The following is a 23974-nucleotide window of genomic DNA, read 5'->3' on the forward strand; positions in this document are numbered from 1 at the left end:
GTTATAAAAAATAAAAAAGTATATTTATATTAAATCATTAATCCAATAACAATTAAACTAATACTCAAATCTAAAAAAAAAACTTACCCAACTAAATAACCCAATCAAAAATATAAATTTTAAAAATTATATTTAATACAATAAAATATTTATTATATTTATTTGTTTTTAATATAATAAAACATTTATTATATTTATGATATTGTTTTTCTAATATAAATATTTTTCAATGTATTTTAAGTGTGGAAAATTTTTATTTTAATGTTTTTAGTGTATTATATTTTAAATAAAATTAATCTAAAAAATCAAATATGGATGAACTGGATTAGATCCCAGTTTACCTTTATGAAATTAAGCCGAACTTGAACAAAAAAATAAATCTACCTTTCGAGCCAAATCAAACCTGAACTTAAAATTGTATTATAAATTTTTAGTCTTTTAGTTTTGTTTGGTTTTGGTTGGATTGGGGCATTCCAGTTCATAAACTTTACCCACTATCATAGACGAACTTTCCCACATTTTCCCTTCTCTTTTCACAAATTAATCTAAATTATTTAAAGCAACAACAACACAAGCAGGTTGCAATCTGCAAATATCATTACATTTTAATAATATGCAAATTAATCTTCATCACATTCTTTGACAAAATCGCTTTTTCTTTTATTATAATAATTTTGTAAAATTTTAAAATTTTGTTTACATAATTTTTTAAATTTTAACTTTTTATTTAATATTAGTATTTATATATTTTAATATTTTGTATTTTCTAAATAATAAAATAAACCAATGGATTAGTTTGAAGTCGAATTTTAATAAAAGTTATGACAATGATTGGGACCCAAATATCTACTTCTATTGACATTATTTTTCATGGACAATATCGTAAATAGTAATCAAAATATTAGTGCATGTAGCTATGGTACGTTTTAGTATCAGAATGTTCGAATCTGATGCTTCATGTTGCCGCATGTGTTAACTGTATCAATTACAAGTACCACAATAATAGATAAATTAATATTTTAAGTATCAAAATAATTTTTCAAAAATAAAATATTAGATTAAAAATAAGGTTTAGTTTGAGGTAGCTTTTAAAATTTATAAATTTATAACATAGAAAATTCGATTATTTACTCCAATAATGTGAAATTTTAATTATCAAAACAGACATACTACAAATTATTTAAAAAAACAAGCAAAATAAACATTGCACAGTCATCATTACAAGTTATATAAAATAATAATTTTTTGGTGTAGCCCATTATATCGAGATAGTATCGGTATGTATTTTTTTTTAAAATACCGCAAGAAATATGAGTATTTTAGGTTTAAAAAAGAAAAAATTAATGGTGCTACCAAAAGTAATTTTTTTTTGGTTGATATTTGTAAAAAACATTTGAAAAGGAAAAAAAAAGGGCAGAAAAATAATTGTTTTACTAAATCTCTATATGGTTACACCACCGACAACAATGGTGAATTTGTCGATGATTTTCAATTCCAAGACCATATTTTGGATTATTTGACCAATGATGGTGGGAGGTATGCTAATTCGACTTTACATCGTCAGAGTCTTTCAATTCCTAGACCATGTTTTACCAATGAAGATGAGAATGAAATGTTTTTTTGGGGGCTTTGTTTTTTGGTTTAAAGAAAAGAAGGGAGGGTGATAGTGGTACAAGAAATATAATTTTCTATTTGAAAAACAGTGATATGGAAAGAAAATTATAAAAGACTATAATGACAATGTCGAGTTTTGTGGGAAAGGAAATTAAGGGTCTGTTTGATTGACGGAATTGATTTTCCGGAAAATCATTTCTAACTTTTCCAGCGTTTGATTGGCGGAAAATATTTTCCATTTGGAAAATGAACTCCAAAACAAGAGAAAATGGGTTACATTTTAAGGAAAATGTCTTACCCTTTCAATTTCTGTAAGACATTTTCCGTGCTCTCCTCTCTATCGCCTCATTCATTCCTTCCTTCATTTTCGGTAGAAAATTGCTTCTGTTTATCGATTTTCCAGTAACTTGTTTTTTTAACACAATTACAAATAATTTATTTAATATTAGTTTTTTTCAATTTATAACGATTAATATTGTAGCTTAATAATTGAGTATTATTATAAATAAATCATTGCAATATATGTAAAAATAATTTAAAATATAAAAATTTATTAATATATATTAATATATGTAAAAATAACTTTTCGGAAAATATTTTCGGAAATCAGTAAAACAATGAGAAAATATTTTCTAGTAAATCATTTTACAGAAAAGTAAAACATTTTTCAGAAATTATTTTACGGAAAACATTTTACTGGCAATCAAACAGACCCTAATTATAAATAGTTTTTCTTAAAGAGCTCAAGAAAAGAGAAAGAGCTAGCGTTACAATTAAAGTGGTGCAATCAAAAAAAAATTTTTATTTAAAAGATATGACAACTGGAGTAGTTTTTTCCTTTTTGTCTGATAAATTTTTAAAAATATTTTCAGATTTTTTTAAAAAGTTTCCTTTCCCATGAAGCTTGCCATAATTAATTTTACGTTCTAAAGGTTGCCCTGTAGCACAATTAAAGGAGAAAGAAAGAATTAATTATTTTACGTTTTCTACAGTTAATTTTACATTTTAAGGGTTGCCTGAGAGAAATAATTAATTATTTTACGTTTTTCATAAAGCTTGTCTGCAATTTATTTATTTTTATTTAAAGAGTTGATAACTGTAGCAATTTTTTCTTTTGTAAGGCAAAATTCTTTTAAAATTAAAATTGTATTTTTTTTAAAAATTTGGCTACACCACATTAATTGGGACTACTAACTCTCTCTTTTCTTGAGCTCTTTTAAAAAAATCTTTTTGCAATTAATTTCCTTTTCAATAAGGGTTAAATATAAAATTATTATTTAAACTTATCCACTTCTTCCAGATTAGTATTTATAGTTTTTTTGTCCCAAATTAGTACCTAAACTCTTTTTTCGTCTACTATATTGGAACCTGACACTAACACCATTAATTTTTTACTGACGTGGTAGCGCTGGTCAATCGCATGTTGCCACGTGACGTCCTATTATACTTATATTTTCTTTTTTATTTCCCCTCCTCTTTCCTTTTTAGTTTCGTTTCTTTTTTTTTTTCTTGTTATGCGTCTACATTTCTTCATTTTCTTTTTTCTTTATTTTGTCAACCCCCCTCAAATTTTCCTAATGTTCATACATCTTCCTTTTTGTTTTTGTTTGCAACGAAGAACGGCGCCAAATTCTTGGGTTTGTTTCCTTGGCTTTTTAAGAACCAAGTTGTTACCACTTTTCACCCCTTCTTCTACCATGTTGAAACTAGTCTCTCTTCTGTTCTCAAACTCCATTCTTCCACTTGATGACGACCCATATACATAGTACAAAAACTCTATTTCTGGAACCTATTAGAACCCAACTATCTTATACCTTAAGTAACATCCACTCAGAAGGACCGTGACTGCTACTGCTTTCCCACAAACTTTCACTTATTTTCGAGATATTGCTCACACAGCTGTAACACTGGCTTGTCGATAGGTCCCTTCTGCATTGACAAAGTCCATTAATTGCATTAGGGTATTCAGTAGAGGTTGCGGTGGAGAAAGCTCTCTGTGATGATTGTGAAACCAAATCTTGCATTAGTATAATCTGCAGCTATAGCAACAAAAGGAAAGGACCCCAAAAAGATTGTGATTAAAATCAAACAGTCCCTCCTTTCATCTGAAATAAAAATAAAAAAAATTTAATATAAAATATTAAGTTATAAATTCCATTTTATTTTTTGTTTTACCAATCCATTTTCAAGAACAATGGAGGATAACATTCAATTCAAATCCCAAATCTTTCACTATAGCACCAATATTTACTTAAACCCATTTCTCGAATCCACCATTTCCCTTCCCATTTTCATTGTTTCTCCTTTGCTTTCACCCAAAACCCAGATCCAAAAACCAATTATTTACGCATGTAATAGTCTGATTTCAGTGGTTTTCAAAACGATGGTTTCTGACAAGGGAGTCGGTAAATATTATTAATTTAATATTTATGAACATTTAGTAAAGTCATATTAAACTTTAGCTAGGAAATTAACTTCTGATGTTGCCTGACAGATCAGTAGCACCATTAAAAAATATATTTTTTTTCTTTTTTAACTCAAAATACTCGTATTTCTTGCAAGTATTTTTAAAAAAATACATATCGATACCGCCTGACACAGTGGCGGTACAAAAAAATATTTTTTTATATAACTTGTAATGATTGGGGGGAATTTGGGGGTGTTGCTTGACACTTCAGTGGCATCGGTTGTGCACTGTTCATTTGGCCTATTTTTGTAAACAATTTGTCGTGTGCCTATTTTGGTAATTAATTTTTTTTCTGCATTATTAGTGTAAAAAAGCCAGAAAAATCGAACTTTAACTCCTTAAAAATCATAAAATTTTAATTTAATTATTTAAAAAAATTATAAAGATATAAGTGAACTTACATTTTAGCTCTTATAAAAATATATAACTTAAGTTCAACCTAGAGGTGCTCATGAGTCAAGCCAGGCCGAGTTTGGATCAGACCCGTGCAAGGCATTTAGACCAATTTTCTAAGCTTGGGTCCAACCCGAAAAATGACTTACTTTTTTACCCAAGCCTAGCCCAATTTAAGAAAGGTAAACCCGAGCTCGACCAACCCACTCATATTTAATTTTTTTTAGATTAGTTTTTATTTAAAATAATTTTTTAAAAAATATAATACACTAAATGTACTAAAAAACGCTAAAATAAAAATTTTCTAATACATTAAAAAGTATTTATATTAAAAAACACTACCATAAATATAATACATATTTTATTATATTAAAAATAAAAATAAAAATAATAAATATTTTATTGTATTAAATATAATTTTTAAAATTTTATATTTCGAATTGGGTAAGCTTTGTTTAGGTTTGGATAATAAATTTAATTGTTATTGGGTTAGTGATTTAATATATATAATTGATATAATATTTTTATGACATAATATATTTGGGTTGGGCTGGATTCGGGACAAAAAATTTTGCCCAAGACTCAATTCATATAAAATGCAGGCCTTAAAATTTACCCAAATCATTTCAAACCTCATATTTTTATCTAAACCTTCCTATTTTTTAAATAAATATTTAGACCTAAACAAGTAGCTTCAACCATTAACAGGTGTAATTCAACCATCCAAAAAAATTTATCACGAAACAGTTATATAAGTTGACAGTCATCTACTTTTGTAAATCAATTGAAAATGTAAAAGAAAAATACTCTCCCAAACACTCCACTCACATCAACAAATATAATATTTTATCAATACATAAAGTTATGATGTTATTCATATTATCAAAATATATCCTTGCTTATAATATGTGTAAAAGATTGTAACACTGATGAATTTTATAAAATTTTAAAATTTTGTGAACATAAAAATATAATGTACAATTTAGGGATAGATCCGATTAACTAACGAACAAGTAATAATAATAGAAGAAATTGAGAATTGAACACACAAATTTAACGTATAAAAACCCCTCCAAAGAGGATAAAAAACCACGGGTAAAGATAATTTTACTATAATGGTAAAAGAACGAAGAGTACAAAGATGGAGATAAAAACTAAACCCCGAAATTCAAAAAAACAAAGAACCCTTAAAACGTAAACACAAAAATTCTCCAAAAGTGTTATTAGTTCTAATCTCTAATGGATGTATTTTATAAGGTTGTAAAAGAACCTATTTATAGGCTAAATTTATAGGTCAAATAATAATAAAATAATCTAGACTAATTAGAGTTTGATTTAAACAAATAAACAAAGTTTAACTGGAAGATTATTTCTCAAATTTGACCGAAATATGTGTCATATTCAACAAATCTCCACATTGACTCATATTTCCACAATGTCATCTTTACCATAGCGCGCCACAGGCCTATCTTGAACTATACAGGGAATTAACTGAGTCGAATCTTTGCTTAGAAACTGGAAGACTTTTAGCCTTCAACTTGTACACTGCCAAATCAAAACTAACCCGGGTTTGATTTTTACGAACATAGTGCCTTAACTTTTCAAAATATGCATCCAAAAGAGAACCTCTCTTTAACGAAACGGTCATACATTTTTCCCTCCTATGACCAAGTTACCTCCGCTCCACACGAATTAACTTCGACTCCGTAACAGACGAAGGACGTCCGATTTCATCGATCACTGTAGAACCTTACAGAATATAAAGACTACCGATTTTTTTACCTTTTAACAAAATGAGAGCTCTACGAGACACCTTAATGTCACTCAACTCGATGTTGATTCTGTAACCTTTCGAGTCTAAAATACTCAAGGAGATGACATTCTTTAGTAACTCAGGTACATACCTGACAGCTAAGAGTGTTCTAATCGTCCCATCGTGCGTCCTAATTTTAACAGTATCAATATCAATTACCTTACTTGATGAATCGTTTCTCATATGCACAACTCCACCTTCAACCGAACTGTATGCGAAGAATCATTCTCTATTAGAACACATGTGGAAATAACATCCCGAATCTAGGATTCACTTGGACGTAAGCTCGGAGCTTTCGCTCATTGACACTAACAAGAAATCATCATCGCTTTCATCGGCCAAATTAGCACCAGCTACATCTTCCTCATTACTCTCAACAACCCTTTTATTTTACAGTTTACAACAATATGCTTTGATGTGACCTAACTTCTTACAATAGCGACACCTTTTGTCTTGCTTCTTTGATCCTACCAAAACGGAAGCTTGCCTATCTGCCTTGCTATCTGAACCAAACTAATTTTCGAGTGTCTTTACTCAACAAATGACCCTTCACATCCTTGAAAGGGAGTTTGTCTTTGCCATAAATCAGGGTCTCCCTAAAAGACTTGTATGAAGGGGGTAAAGAACAGAATAATAACATAGTCTGATCTTCATCATCAATCTGAACCTCAACATTATTAAAATCATTGAAAAGGGTAATAAACTGACTGATGTGATCTCTAAGAAGCTCACATTCATTCTTGCAAAACATAAATAGACGTTGTTTCAACACTAAATGGTTATCTAGAGACTTAGTCGCATAAAGAGTTTCTAACCTTTTTCACAAGGCAGATGAGATCTTCTCCATCAATACCTCTTGCAATACCCTTTTCGTGAGGCACAATTGGATTGCAGACAATTCCTTTTCATCAAGCTCTTCCCATTCTAACTGATTTAGATTCTCGGGCTTTTTCCCGGTAACGACCTTTTTCAGGCTATCTGAACTAAAATTACCATCATCCGAACTTGCCACAGATTGAAATTCGTGACACTATCGAACTTCTCAAAGTCAAATCTTGTTGTTGTCATCTCTGAATGGGCTGATCTACGAAATTTAAACTAGCTCTGATACCACTTGTTGGGGATCTACCAGATTAAGTAACAAACAAGTAAAAATAGCGAAAGAAATTGAGAAATTGAACACACAAATTTAACGTGGAAAAACTCATCCAAAGAGGATAAAAAATCACGGGTAAAGATAATTTTATTATAATGGCAAAAGAATGAAGAGTACAAAGATGGAGATAAAAACTAAACTCCAAAACCCGAAAAATAAAGAACACTCAAAACGTAAACAAAAAAAATCTCCAAAAGTGTTATGAGTTCTAATATCTAATGAGTGTATTTTCTAAGGTTATAAAAGAACCTATTTATAGACTAAATTCATAGGTCAAATAATAAAAAAAATAATCTAGACTAATCGAGTTTGATTGAAATAAATAAACAAAGTTTAACTAAAAGATTATTTCTCAAATTTGATTGAAATAGGAGTCATACTCAACATACAAATTTAATCATTTATGTTTATTTATTTAAAATTATGCTTTGATCATTAAATTTTAAAATTTATTATATAATTATTAACATTATTGGTTAATTATCTTATAGTCATTGATGGTGTAGCAATAAACTAACATTTGAGAAAAAAAAACAAATCCAACAACCCCCATAAATATAAGTCTGTCTTTTCAGTCATATGGGGAACAAACAAACAACTATAAAGAAACAAACAAGAAATAGCAAGGATAAAAACAAAAACCAAAGAAAAGAATAAAAACTCCCTCGGAGCAGAGGAAAATGATTCATCAGCAGAAGGAGACCTTCCATCTTCTCCTCCAAATAGAAATCATCCAAACCTAGAACTTCGATCGTATTCCAGTCAAGAGGTCGCAAGCAATCGTCGAATCAAGTCCCTTCAGGAAGCTGTAATGACCGTCGATCTTTGTCAACCATCTCAACAGTTTTATGAGGTACATCTTCAAACTAAAAATGAGAGTTGCCCAGCTTAAAACCATTTTTAGCAATTGTATGAGCAATAGTATTTGAATCTCGATTTGCATGTTGAAATAAAACATAAATAAAATTAAGGGTCATCACTCTAATATTTTCAATAAAAATTCCAATCACAGATCTATTCGTGATCCCTCTACGAGCCTTCATTATAGTTATTCTAGAGTCCCTCTCAATCACCACCTATGAGAACCCCATTTCCTTAGCAAAGGTTAAGGCTTGAAGACATGCCAAAGCCTCAGACAAAAAAGAATCTACAACGTTACTATTCAGAATCGACCCACTTCCCATAACCAGCCCTAAATTATTTCTGATGACGAAACTTGAGCAAGACTGATGTAGATTTTGTTTAAATGTTGCATCGAAATTAATCTTTACAACCGCGCTTTCAGGGGGTAACCACTTGGACGACATGGATCTCTGCTTTTTAGGTAATCTCTCTTTAATCACTGAACTCTCCATTATAAAGCTCTCAATTTTTGTTCTTATCTCCTGAACTGATTGTTGTTTACCCTCCATCACAAATTGATTGCGAGCATGCCACAACAGCTACATCGTAGTCAGAATTTTACTACAGCCAATAACATCATTCGTCTGAAAAATATAAGCTATCTAATCCCACAAACTATCACAATAAGGATCTGTTACCTAGTGTAAACCCAATTGACCCTATACTTCATTTGCAAGTCCATACTTCAAAATGGCATGCATGGCTGATTTTGGAAACGAGCCATACCTTAGACATAAAGGAGAAGGCACAATTTGCCTATTGTATAGGATATAGGCAGTAGGAATCATATTGTGTAATAGTCTCCAAATAGTGATTTTAATTTTAGAAGGGATGTCTAGGAGCCATAATTTTTTGTAAACTGCACTGTAATCTTGGGAGCTTTCCTCAACCACTACGGATAAAATAGTCGCCGAATCTATCACCCCTCCAAACAATCATGGCTTCGTCAACTGAGCGGGAGAGAGGGATACACTTGATGGCCTCAGCTTCCTCCAAAGTAAACACAGTGGTAATGACTTCCTCTTTCCAACTTGAGTTGTGATCTATTAAGTCTGCTACCATAGAAACTATATTATTAACCACTGTGTTACTAATTCCCCTCGCCTATATAAGAAGCCAACTATCTCTCCATATCAAGTTATTTATACCCAAGCCCACTCTCCAGCCCACACCATCTTCTAAAACCTTTCTAGTTGCAAAAATACCACGCCATACATATGATGGGTTTGTTCCCAAATGAGCAGAGCAGAAGCTTATATGCGAGAAATATTTAGCTTTAAAGATACAGGCAACTAAAGAATCTGGTTTAACTATAAATCGGCAACCCTGCTTCACCAAAATGGTGATATTAAACTTACAGAGGTCACGAAAACCCATTCCCTCTTGATCTTTAGGTTTACTTAATTCAGACCAACTACACCAATGCATACCCTTACGAACAACGTTTTTCTGCTACCAAAACGTATTCATAATTCTTTCTAATTTGTGATAAAGAGTTTTGGGAAGTTAAAAGTAGGACATAGAATAGATAGGCAAAGCCTGTAACACTGACTTAATATAGACCTCTTTCCCTCATTGGGAGAGATAACGATTAGCCCAAATATTAACTTTAATAGGCATCCTGTCACAGAGATGAGAGAAAACTTCTTTTTTACTTCTTCCAACCAGTGTTGGAAGCAATCCCAATGTGTGCGATGTCATGTTTTCTTTTACCTAGTTCATTGTGTAGAGAACTAAAAGCAGTGATTGCACGATTCTAGTGATAGAAAAAAGCTGGAAAGATTGGGTTGCATTGGTGCTCTTGGAAATCCTTATGTATTTCAAAGAATGAAGACGGTATAGGTTTCCGAGATTTATCAAAATCTAACATTGCATTGTTAGCAAAGTAAAGTTGGAGACTGATGGCGAATCCTACTTCCCTAATGGCGAGACTATTTTTTAAAATTTAAAAATTCAAAAAATAAAACTATTTTTAAAATTTTAAAATCATTAAAAATATTTAAAATTATAAATTTTTTAAATTTAAAAAATTAATTAAATGTTAATGTGTTATCTACGTGCAATCCACATGTATGTCACATCAACAAAGTTAACAAACATTAACATTTTCATCCATTTTGATGTGATTTGACAAAAATACAAGTTCAATGGCTAAAAAGACAAAAAAAATTAACGAAAATCTAAAATAACTTTTTATAAAATTGAAGAGTCAAATAAATTACTATGAACTAACTACTTATCACGTTGACTACAATAATAATTTTCAAAAAGGTTAGTATTACTGTAGACTAATTTTCAATAATAATGGATAACATCCTCATTACGTAGGAATCCATTCACTCTATGAGAGGCAATAATAATAAGAAATCTTGGATGACCATTAAAATCGATTTGGAGAAAGCTTATGATTGAGTGCGTTGGGACTTTACCGGTGCCTTGCTTAGAGTTGTTGGTATTTCGGACTTTCTGAGGAAGGTTATTATGTCTGCAATATTGACCTCCACCATATAAGTTCTACAAAATGAGGTTCCAACACAAAAGTTCAGGCCGACTAGGGGGATCTGTTAGGGATGTCCTTTATCCTCGTATTTATTTATTTTGTGTATGGAACAGCTTGGACATAGTTTCCACTCGACAATTTTGAATGGCCAGTGGCATCCTATCAGATTGTTTAGAGTAAGGCTGGAGTTGTCGCATGTTTTCTTTACTGACGATTTGGTTATTTTTAGTAGAACGAATTTGAAGCATGCCCAACTTCTTAAAGAGATTTTGGATTGTTTTTGTGATCTTTTTTTGGTCATCATATTAACGCAAGGAAGACAAATATTTTTTTCTCGAAAGAAGTTGATGAAGCTCTAGGGATGGAATGAGTAGTCTGCTTGGTTTCTAAAGAGTGGAAAATATCGGTTCGTACCTAGGTGTTCCTCTTTTTCACTAGTCACCAATAGCACCCTTAGATTTGTGGTGGATACAGTTCATGGAAAGCTACGTAGTTAGTGTACAAGCCCAATTTAGCCAGGGCTCAGTGCACTCAAAACAGACAAGAAAAGAAACTAAAAATAATAAACTGACCAGCCCAAACAAAACCCACCTAAAACCTACCCAAAACCAAATACCCAAAAGACCCAATTACAAGCCCAAACACCCTGGCCCAACGAGCTAAACTAACCCAAAGACCAATCAGCAATAAAAACCCTAGGTACGTAGCACTTAGGTCTTCTGACTACTGCCACCGCCCTTGTCGCATCACCTCTGCCACCGACCCACCACCCCCACTTGCCCACATGCGCCATCGAGTGCCTGCAAAACAATAAAAGAGACAACAGTAGAAAGAAAAAAGGGAATCGGCTATAAAAGTCGAACCCTCCTGTAATTTTTTCTTCTTCTCCTAGTTTTTGTACGAACATTTTCAGAAATAATAAGGCAAAAAAAATAGACTCAGAGTGATTTCTTCGTTTCTTTTCGAATATAGATCTATTTTATTTTATCTTTTTGATTTTTTTTCGTACGTGTATAAACGAGTAAAAAGGAGAGTTTTTTTTACCTATTTGATGACTCTGGGATACTTGGAGTAGTTGGAGGGCGATTCGGCGAAAAAAGGCGAATATAGACCCAATGCTCCAGTTTTGGCACCACTTAGTCCAGATAAACCACTAATCCTGTATTTAACAGTGTTTGACCACTCCATGGGATGTGTGCTACGTCAGCATGACGAAACTAGGAGGAAGGAAAAAGTGATATACTATCCCAGTAAGAAATTTACTGACTGTGAAATGAGATACTCGCCCATTGAAAAATTATGTTGTGCCTTGGTCTGGACGACACGGAGATTGAGGTAATACATGCTCTATCATACGACTTGGTTAATTTCAAACTTGGACCCTCTAAAGTATATGATGGAGTCAACTGCATTGAATGGGAGGATGGCTAGGTGGTAGATCCTGCTATTCGAGTTTGATGTAGCCTACGTAAATCAGAAGGTTGTCAAAGGGAGCGCGATAGCAGAATTTTTGGCTAGCAGAGCTTTAAAAGACTATGAACCTCTGAATTTTGATTTCCCGAATGAAGATTGGATGTATGTGGCAACTGCTGAAGAGGATTCTCAGGAAAATCATCATTGGAAGCTAAACTTTGACGGAGCTTCAAATGCTGTAGGTAATGGAATTGGGGCAGTCCTTGTGTCCCCTAATGGAGATCATTATCCTTTTACCAGTAAATTGGATTTTAATTGCACCAATAACATGGCTGAATATGAAGCTTGTATTATCGGTATCCGGGCAGCCAAAGAGCGAACAATTAAGATACTAGAAGTATACGGAAGACTCTGCATTCGTAATATACCAGCTCCAAGGGGAATAGGAAACTAGAGAGCCAAAGTTAATCTGCTATCAAAAATTGGTTCTGGAATTGATCAAGGAGTTTGACAGTATCACTTTTCGTTATCTCCCACGAGACGAAAATCAGATGGCTGATGCTTTAGCCACTTTAGCCTCTATGATCCAAGTGAACAAATCAAAAGACATGAAGCCTATTCAAATCAGTATTTATGAGACTCCGACTCCTTGCTATAATATTGAGGAAGAGGAAAACGATGACCATCCATGGTATCAAGACATACTGCGATATATCAAGAATCGTGAGTACCCCGGCCATGCGACAGAGAGTGATAAGAGGACGTTGAGGAGACTGGCCATTGATTATGTCCTAGATTGAGAGATTTTGTATAAGAAAGGAAATGATCAAGTATTGTTGAGATACGTGGATGCTGTGGAGGCCGAGAAAATCTTGGAAGAAGTCCATGAAGGTATTTGTGGAACACATGCCAATGGCTTCACAATGGCCAGACAGATTATAAGATTCGGGTATTATTGGTCCACCATGGAAAAAGATTGCATTAATTATGCCAAGAAATGCCATAAATGCCAAATTTATGGCGATAAAATACACGCACCTCCTTCACATCTTCACGTTATGACTTCTCCATGTGGGGATGGATGTCATCGGTCCAATATCACCGAAGGCTTCTAATGGGCACTATTTTATCTTTGTGGTTATTAACTATTTCACTAAGTGGGCGTAAGCCGCTTCATATGCTAACGTCACAAAGTCAGCAGTAAGTTTTTGAAAAAGAAAATTATATGTCGATATGAGACACCTGAAAGAATTATATCTGACAATGCACTGAATTTAAACAACGGCTTAATAGCAGAAGTTTGTAGTCAGTTCAAGATTAGGCACCATAATTTGTCACCATCTCGCCCAAAAATGAATGGTTCCGTGGAAGCAGCTAACAAAAATATCAAGAAAATTGTAGGAAAAATGACTGAAACCTACAATGACTGGCATGAGAAATTACCTTTTGCTTTCCTCGCATATCGAACATCTATTAGGACTTCTACTGGGGCAATACATTTTTCTCTGGTTTATGGGATGTAGGCAGTTTTACCCATTGAAGTTGAAATCCCTTCTCTCCGAGTTTTAGCCGAACTAAAGTTAGATAAGGGTGAATAGATTCAATCTCGATATGATCAGTTGAACCTGATAGAAGAAAAGATGCTAAAAGCTATTCGTCACGGTCAGATGTATCATAAATGAATGACGCGAGCCTATAACAAGAAGGTTCGTCCCATAGAATTTCATGAAGGGGACCTGGTGTTGAAAAAGGTCCTTCCTCTACAAAAGGACTTTAGAGATAGGTGGATGTCGAATTGGGAATGACCTTATGTTGTAAAAAAGGTCTTTTCTAGAGGAGCTTTAATCTTGAGTGAGATGGATGGTAAAAACCTACCAAATCCGGTAAACTCAGACGTAGATAAGAAATACTTCACCTGAAGAAATAAATGGACCAAAGTGAAAGCCACAAAGGGCGCTTTGAATCCTAAAAAAAAAAGAGGAGAGGCTCAGGTGAAAAATCGCAAAAGGCACTTTGAGACCAAAAGGGATTTCAGTTGAAAACCTGAAAAGGGTGGCTCAAATGCATATCAGAATAGGGCACGAGGTAATCAGAATAGCTCAAATGTCGATCAAACTGGGCCATGTGTTGATCTTGTTGTACTTGAATTAACAGGAATAGGTAGGTGACGTCTTGAGGCATTGACAAAGTATTGTAGATCCCCTAAACACATATCAAATTCAGAATGGTCTTCAAAAAGTTTGTACAGAGAAGCTCATGCTACGATCTCTGATGCACCTGTTTTCATCTTATTCAGTTTGTATCTTAGCAAAATTTACTATCTTGATCAATTTATTCATTTTGAGCTTTGATCTCAATAAAGTTTCATCTTGCTCATTGTACTAATCTTTTTCAAGCATCTTCCACTAAAATAATGATTAATGGACTAATAATATTCAAGTAAAAGAAGTTTTGTATATTACTCTGGAAGTTTCTAAATAATACAGGAACCTAAAACTGGACTATTATTTAGAATGCACTAGGTTTAATGGCTGAAACGTTTAAGTGAAAATGGTCTAAAAGATTAAGACTATATCTTTGGATTTTGTAGCCAGAAACATTTATTATCATGCCAGTGATAAAGCTTCGCTTGCCAGGCAATAAGAAGAGGTTTTTTGGAAAACTTTCCATACTCTTGTATGAGCATGTGGTCGTGACACCCAAAGAGTGGTGTAAACTGCCAATACAAATAAAGAAAAGATAACCCAAAACTCAGGTCTTAGAAGAATAGTTGAACCTCGAGGCTACTGACTGAATGTTTCCTTGGTTTTTGTCAAAGGTACCACTCAAGCAAGAAGACTCTATGATACATCACTGATGAATTTTCAATGAACATTGAATAATGTCGTTAAAGGATAATTCTCATGGCATTTTGTATGCATGCATATACATTTAATGAGGAGATTTTGATTTATTCTGATCATAACATCCATCACTAGGCATAAATCGGCCCATGAAATGGATTCTACAGGTTATGTTCCCTAGAATAGATCGGTGAAACCACAAACCCTATACCATTGAAGTTGTAGTGGAATGGATTGAAGAAGATTGTAGATCTTGTCTTCCTATACTGGCAGTGAAGTAGATCGAAAGCACCGGCCTTATCTCCCTGAGCAGCAGTGGAGTTGGCAGTGTTGTGGATCCTGTCTCCTTAAGCAGTAGTGGAGCAGATAAAAGACGGTGAATCTTAACTTCCCGAGGTAGTAGGGAAACAGATTTAAGCCATCGGTCCTATCTTCTTCAGCAGTAGTGGAATAGGTTGAAAATTGCAGATCCTGTCTCCCTAAGCAGTAATGGGGCAAACTGAAGATGGCAAAGCTCATCTCCCTAAAGTTGTAGCGGAGCAGATTAAAGCCAACGAGTCTTATCTCCCTGAATTTGCAGTGTAGTAGACTGACTAAACCAAGCCTATCTCCCTGAAGTCGTAGTGGAGCGGATTAAAATGATGGATCTGATCTCCCTAAAGTTGCAGTGGAGCAGACTGAAGATAACAAATCTTATTTCCTTGAAGTTACAGTGGAACGAATTAAAGCTATAAATTACCGATCTTATCTCTCTGAAGTTGCAGTAGAGCAGATCATAACAAGTCTAATCTCCCTGAAGTTGCAATGGAGCAGACTAAAACCATGTACTTCGTCCTTCTGAAGTTGCAGCAGAGTGGATTGAAGCTACAAGCTGTATCTTCTTGAAGTGCAGTAGAATGGATTGAAGCAACAAGACAAAGTGGACTGGAAAAAGGCTACTTGAAGAAGAAAGGCACCAGAACAAGTCAAGAATCGACGAGACCGGGCAAAACTGGTATTTCTTAGTCTTTACTCTGTTCCCGTTACACGACAACGAGTAAAGAGGGGCAGCTGTACAAGCCCAATTTAGCCCGGGCCCAGCGCACTCAAAACAGACAAGAAAAGAAACCAAAAATAATAAACAGACCAGCCCAAACAAAACCCACCTAAAACCTACCCAAAGACCAATACCCAACAGACCCAATTATAAGCCCAAACACCCTGGCCCAACGACCTAAACTAACCCAAAGACCAATTAGCAAAAAAAACCCCATGTGCGCCGCACCTAGGTCTTCTGACTATTGCCACCGTCTTTCTTTTATCACCTTTGCCACCGACCCACCACCGCCACTTGCCCACATGCGCCATCGAGTGCCTGCAAAACAATAAAAGAGACAACAACAGAAAGAAAAAGGGGAATTGGCTATAAAAGTCGAACCCTTCTGTAATTTTTTATTCTTCCCCTGGTTTTTGTGCGAACATTTTCAGAAATAATAAGGCAAAAAAAAAAAGACTCAATGTGATTTCTTCGTTTCTTTTCGAATATAGATATATTTTCTTTTATCTTTTTTATTTTTTTCGTACGTGTATAAATGAGTAAAAAAGAGAGTTTTTTTACCTATTTGACGACGCCGGGATACTGGAGTAGTTAGAGGGCGACTCGGTGAAAAAAGGGAAGCTTTTCAGCTTCTCGGCCGCCACATACAGCGGTGCCGGGGCCGATGGCCGAATTTTGGGCTAGTGCCCAGAGGGAGAGAGAGGGCTTGAGAGGTTTTTTGTTGTTTTTTTTCTAGAGGAAGGAAAGAAACGATTTTTTTGGAAATTTTTTGGCTTAAATAGCCGAACAAAACGACGATGTTTTGGTCGGCATCCTTAAACCCCAAAACGATGTCGTTTTGAGCCATCCGACCCGACCCGAACCGCCTAGGATTTGCGTGTTTTTAGACAAAATGGGCTATTTGCGTCCTTAGTCCTTTCGCTTTTGAGGCTGGTTACAATTGGGTCCTATTTTCTTTTTTAATTTTTGCCCAAAATTTTTAGTTTTTTTAATTTGGTCCTTAGACCGTTTTAAAAGAAAAACACCTGGAATGGTGTCGTTTTGAAATTTGGAATAATTTCTCATTTGGTTCCCCTCCTTTCACGCGCGTTACAATTTAATCCTTTGCTTTGTTTCCATTTTCAATTTCGTCCCTAAATTTCTATTTGTTTTTAATTTAATCCTTTTCTATTGTTATTTTATTATTATTAAACTAATTAGGTTATTATTATTACTAAAATTATTATTATTAGTATTAATATTATTATTAATATTATTGTTATTATCATCATAACTTATTATGTAAATTTTAAATATATGTGTCTTATTATGTTATTATTCTATAATTGCTCTCTCTCTATATATACACATATATACATATTTAATATTTACATACATATATACGCTTATATTTTTATATATTTTATAATTTATATATATGTATGTATTTATATGCACATTTTAAATTTTTTATATATGCATACTTACATGTATCCTTTTTTATAAATATATATACATATACTTATACATATTCTTTATATTTTAAAATCTATATTTTTCTTATGCATTTTCTATAGTTTATAATTCGTGTGTACATATATTTTATATATTTTACAATGCATACATGTGCATAATATATATATATATATACGTTTTAATTTTATAAATACACATATATATACACCTTTATATTTTTTTATATTTCATAACTTTATATACATATATATGTATACATACATACTTACATATATTTTTACGTACATAGAGTTTTCATATTTTCATAATTTTATGCACACACGTATATACCTTTTTACATTTTTATTCATTTTATTTATTTATTTATTTCATTTTCATTATTGTTTTGAAAGAATGCTTTAATTTTATTTGCTTGTATACCTTTGCTATGTCGTATGTTATTGATTTTTCCTTTTATTTATCTTACCTTTGTTGCTATTACTCGTATTATTTTACATCATCGCATTCATTTTTGTTTTGTTACGCATATTGACACCGTGTTTCATTTCTTCTATTTCGTGTTAGATTGAAAATCTCGTGTTTAGATTCGAGAAGGTCGTACCCTAACTTACTGGAGTTTTGATTTTCACAATAAATCTAAATACACAAATCTTTTCAAACTCAAGTTTTAAACGATCTCGGGAATTATGAAAAGATCTTGTTCTAACTTACGGGACATGATTCCTTTTTCTAAACCCGAGATAATCGAATATTCTTTCGAATAAGTGAATTTTTCGACATTTATTCTCGAATCAGGATTTCAAGATATTGTATCCTAACTTACGGGATGCGATTCTTTTTCTCGATTAACGTGAAGTATGCCCTATTTCTTTTCAAATATTTTTTGCATTTCGACAAAGGATCGTATCTTCAAAACCTCTTTAGAGTTCTCAAATTTCTGACACTAAGACACTAATTAATCAACTAGGTACCAATTTTGGGCGTTACGAGGGTGCTAATCCTTCCTTGTACGTAACCGACTCCCGAACCCATTTTTTATCTAAATTTCGTGGACCAAAATCATTGTTTTAATAAAATCAAATCGTTTATTAAAAACAACCACTTTCCGAGATGACCTGATCATACTTCATCAAAAAGATTGGTGGCGACTCCCATGTTTGTTTTCATTTTCAAAATCTAAGTCGACCCTGTTTTATTTCAAAAATGGTGTCAACAGTTAGGATGCCACACAGTTGCCTCTAGCTGGGGGAGTCTATTGGATCTGGTGCTTTAAGGGTAGTATTTTCGTCTAAGTACACTTATAATTTTTCGAATAGATTGGTTAATAAAACTATTCATGAATTACATCAATACTTTGTATATTTTCCTCACATGGTTTTTGCACACAAAGCAAAATGGAAGCAAATGTTGCTCATTGGTAGTTTATTGTTTAACTAATATTCAACGATATTACGTGGTTGAATCGTAATATAAAAAGACAATTTGTATTAGTATACAAACCAAGACATGTCCTTAGTTTAATCAGAAATAAGCAAACCAATTGAAAGACTAATATACCATCTATCAAGTCAAATTAGGGAGATACTTTGTCTTGGACATTGAAGCGGATGACTCCCAGAAGATAAAGACATAGATATAACTAACTGGACTGACAATACATCAGACTAGACCCAAGTAGAATAGATCCTGAATTCGTTTATGGATCTATTAACTTGTGACGTTAATAGTGTGACACACCAAAATCTTGAGTGGATGGTAGACTATGTATGCGTGACTCGTACACTTTGATGCAAGTAAAAGTCTGAGTTCTAATAGATAAGGAACCGAAAAATGGTGCATTGGATGTACAACTTCTGCAATATGTAGCACCATTCACAACAGTGGAATTCATAGCTCGATACATGGGTAAATGATATCCTCTCATAGGCATTTCATGGTTGATGAAAAGTAAATGTGGTCACGAGTCGTTCATCTTTGTGATGGATGACTTGATCACTATTTGATGGTGATTGACTTTTCATGAAGGAAGATGTAATGGTTACCATAAGATAAAATAGGATCATATTGGGAGAACGAACATTATCCCAAAGAGATTAAGGATATATTATGAGGGTAACACACTTATGAAAAGGTCATTAGACAATCACTGAATAATTGCTTTCGTAATGGTATGTCGTTAGGGAGAGCTTAGTTACGATACTATAGTGGAATGACTTTGTAACTAAATGAGTTTATAATTAATAGGCGAAAAGCCGAAACTTAATTACAAATCATTTGAGTCCTAATTACATATGTCCAATCGGTTCTTTGCCAATTCGATGAAACTAGAAATAAATTGCATGTTTGAATCAAAATAAACAGAATGAATAGAAACAGAGAAATGGAAAACATTCAAAAATGACTATGGTTTTCTCCCAAATGGAGAAATGGAATCATTTGAAAATGAATGTGAGTTTCTCAAAAAATAGAAATGAAAATGGAAATGAGAAATGATCCATTTGCAAATATATATATATATATATATATATAGATATATATATATATATGGATTACTCGAAATGATCGGAAGGAGGAGTTTATATTTTTAAGCAATTTTAAAGCACGAAAATGAAAATAAATCATTCGGTCATAGTGAAAAGTTGAGTTGTGAAATATTGAATATATTTTCTTGGAATTTTTATCAAGGGTAAAATTATCATATTTTTATCGGGGTAAAATTAGGATTAGAAAATTATTTAATTAGAAAATTAATGTTTATTTTGAAAAATAGAAAAATATGTATTAGGTTAGATTAAATTATAAAGTGCTAGGTTAAAAGTCCATAAAGCATATATAATTGGGCCCAATACATATGAGGGGAAACGCACCCTATTAGCCGCTCATCTTCTCCTAGTTGGACTAGGAAGTTGTTTTTCTATTTGAAATAAACCTCTACAATTCAACAACAGTTCTCCATTCTTTCCCTATAAATAGATGGCACCGGTAGAGCTATTTACATAACTTGGAGAGATTGTTACTCTACCGAAAAATAGAGAGAATTTATTCTCAACTATTGAATATATTTTTCCAAAATAACAATTTTACTGGTTTCTATTAAAAAAGAGGGAATTTTCGTTTTCACCCCAAAGATAAAAGAAAACATTTTCTAATCCTGTGTTTTGATTCAATTGGTTCGAGCCCACACTCGAAGCAATTCGTGGTACGAGAATAATGAAGATGATCGTTTGGTTGAAAGTCAAAAAACGTCAAGGATCCGCTATCCAAAACACATGTATGATTTCGGTTCAAGATTTATTGCTATAAATATCACAAATTGGGTCGATTTTTAAAATTTTAATTTTTCGCTATGCAAGAAAGCCATTTTCAAATCGGATTTTTTCAACAGAGCCACCTTAGCACAATCTGTGCTTCTATCCATTCCAAACTACTTTATGCAGTTTATAATGATATCTAAAGGTATTTTTAAGGAGATCGAGTGTTTGGCTAGATAATTTATCTGGGGATCTACGATGGAAGGAATAAATTAATGTTAGTTAACTGGGATTCAGTTTGTTAGTGTCGTTTTTGTGGAGGTCTTGGGCTTCACTGTTTGGAGGATTAGAACAAATATTTTCTGATGAAATTGAGGTTTAATTTGATTTCGAATGGTAATGCATTATGTCGGATAGTGTTTTGAGGGGTAAGGGTTCATTTCTTTGGAGGGCTCTCTCTAAAGTTTGGCCCTTACTTCGGGACAATCTAGTATGGTCTGTGGGGGATGGTAGATCAACTCGATGTTGGAAGGACCCTTAGGTTGTGAGTTTAGGCCCTCTGATAAGACAAATTCCTTCGTATGTTCACATGGAATCTGATTGCAGGCTTAATGAGATGGAAACGAAAAAAGGTGTTTGGAATCTCGATTTGTTTCATGTGTGGATGTTAGAAGTTATTGTTAAGCACATAGTGAGTATCCTACCTCCTCATCTTTCAGTGGGTCAGGATAGGATTACTTGGAGTCGTACCCCTACCAGATCTTTTTCGGTTAAGAGTGCATATCACATGATTCGAGATAATTCTTGAAATCCTAGAGATGGGTCTTGGAAAACTATATGGAAACTTCAAGGACCACAAAGAGTTTGTCTCTTTATGTGGCTTGTCTTTAAGCAACGACTACTCACAAACATGGAACGAGTTAGGCGTGGAATTGGACAAGATCCTTCTTGTCCAATTTGCGGTCATGGCTCAGAAGACATTCTTTATGTTCTTAGAGATTGCACTGCAGCGAAAGAGGTTTGGTTGCAAGTGGTGCCCGTAAGTCAAAGTAACTGTTTTTTTTCTAGCAATCTTGTTGAATGGCTAGTTTCTAATTTATCTTTTAGATTGGGTTTGCTTCCTGCGAATGTTGATCGGCCTTGCCTTTTTGGCCTAATTGCGTGGCGTCTTTGGAAGAATAAAAATTTATTCATATTCCAAGGCTTGTCTTGGAATGCTTCTAAGATTTTTAAAGTTTTGTTAAGCTGGGCTCAAAATTTTTTGTTTGCACATAAGAATAGCCCACCTGGTAAGCGTATTGGTATTCAAGGTCAATCATTTTTAGGTAACTTTGTTTATTTACATACTGATGGTGCGGTGAATGTAAGTACAGGGTCCGCCTTTGCTGGCGGTGTGTTGCAAGACCAATTTGGGGATTGGATTGTTAGTTTTAATCATGCTTTGGGTGATTGTTCAATTTTTGATGCTAAGTTATGGGGCATTTGGGATGGTTTACTCTTGTTATAAGAGAAAGGGCATGATAGGGCTTTGGTTCAAACTAATTGCTTAGAGGTGGTCAAAGCTATCTAAGAAGGTTACTTTGTGTCGTCGAATTCGGTTTTGCTTTGGCGAATTCAATAGGTGCTATAGAGTAGAAATTTTTGGGTGATAAGGCATGTGCCTATGAAGAGTAATCAAGTCGCCAGTCTTATAGCTAAGATGTCTTCTGATGGGAAAGAGGGTATACAAGTGGTTGAAGATAAGCCTAGGGAGTTAATTGACACTCTTGAAAAAGACAAGGCTTATGGTGCTTTTGTTCATTTTAATTTAATATAGTTATCTCATTTTATTATTTACCAAAAAAAGAGTTATTACTTACACTAAGTAAGTCTAATACATTAACCCTACATACAAAATTTAAAAAATGTTACTTACATGTCTTTGTTACTAAGTTAGGACTTGGTCCATTATTTTCTATCCATTAAAATTTAATACATTCATCACTGCTAATTAAAAGCAATGGTAATTAAATATATATTAAATAATAATGAATACAAAAATATGAGAGTAGAGCCAAACATATGATTCACGTGTCTACGTTTTGAACCTTTCTAAATACTATTTTATTTAATTTTAATAAAAATACAAAAATCAATATAAAAATTTTAAGGTAAACTATATAAATAGTCACTCAATTTTTATAAATTTTCATTTTAAGCACTTAAATTTCTTATCATTTTAGGCACTCCTATTCTTTTCATTTTAATCACTTAATATTTCTATTAACAAAAGTCTAAGTTGGCATTTTATAATTAATAAATAAATTATAAAATTTCTACATAATATTTTAAATTCCATATCATTAAGGGTTTAAAAATATCTCCCATATTCTTCATCTTTATCATTTCAACCACCACTCCGTCACCATACTCACATAACTCATCACTAGCTAAATTGGAGGTGCTCATGGGCCAGGATTAATCGGGTTCAGGTTGAGCTCATGTAAAGAATTTAGACCAATTTTTCGAGTTCGGGATTGATCCAACCCAAAAAATGGGCTTACTTTTTTGCCCAAGTCTAGTCCAATTTAAGAAAGGTAAATCCGGGCCCGACTTGGCCCACCTATATTTAGTTTTTTAGATTATTTTTATTTAAAATATTTTTAAAAAATATAATACATTAAAAATGCTAAAATGAAACTTTTCTAACACATTAAAAATACATTAAAAAGTAGTTATATTAAAAAATATTACCATAAATATAAGAAATGTTTTATTTTATTAAAAAACACAAATAAATATAATAATATTTATTGTATTAAATATAATTTTTTAAAATTTATATTTTGGGTTAGGTTATTTAGTTGAGTAAATTTTTTTTAGATTTTGGGTAATGGTTTAATTGTTATTGGGTTAGTGATTTAATATAAATATATAATTATTATTTAACATATATAATTAATATAATATTTTTTAGACATAATATATTTAGGCCGGGTTAGGCTTGAGCAAAAAATCTTGTCTAAGGCTCAGCCCATATAGAAAATGAGTTTTAAATTTTACCCAAACCTATTTTTTGAGTATCGCATTTGTCCAAACCCTCTCATTTTTGAGCAGACATTTGAACTTGAGTGAACGACCTAACCCATGA

General features: G+C 33.0%; 1 protein-coding gene and 1 long non-coding RNA gene across 2 annotated transcripts; both read left to right on the forward strand.

The window, feature by feature from the left end:
- Positions 1-8022: 8022 nt before the first annotated feature.
- LOC105783070 (uncharacterized) lies at positions 8023-11803 on the forward strand. Its single transcript, XR_001129984.2, has 3 exons — positions 8023-8296; positions 8729-8767; positions 8886-11803. It is a non-coding gene; the product is annotated as an uncharacterized LOC105783070 (long non-coding RNA).
- Positions 11804-12419: 616 nt separating this feature from the next.
- LOC105781624 (uncharacterized) lies at positions 12420-13059 on the forward strand. Its single transcript, XM_012606146.2, has 2 exons — positions 12420-12656; positions 12763-13059. The coding sequence occupies exons 1-2, from the start codon at positions 12420-12422 to the stop codon at positions 13057-13059; spliced, it is 534 nt and encodes a 177-aa protein (XP_012461600.2).
- Positions 13060-23974: the final 10915 nt, after the last annotated feature.

This window comes from Gossypium raimondii, chromosome 13 (assembly GCF_025698545.1).
Source record: "Gossypium raimondii isolate GPD5lz chromosome 13, ASM2569854v1, whole genome shotgun sequence".
In the NCBI taxonomy this organism is placed as follows: Eukaryota; Viridiplantae; Streptophyta; class Magnoliopsida; order Malvales; family Malvaceae; genus Gossypium; species Gossypium raimondii.

Excerpts from the sequence above, each read along its gene's own strand:
- LOC105781624 (XM_012606146.2), top strand. The coding sequence starts at position 12,420 with ATGTATGTGGCAACTGCTGAAGAGGATTCTCAGGAAAATCATCATTGG. Across the intron at positions 12,657-12,762 it reads GAACAATTAAGATACTAGAA|GAGTTTGACAGTATCACTTT; the intron begins GTATACGGAAGA and ends GAATTGATCAAG.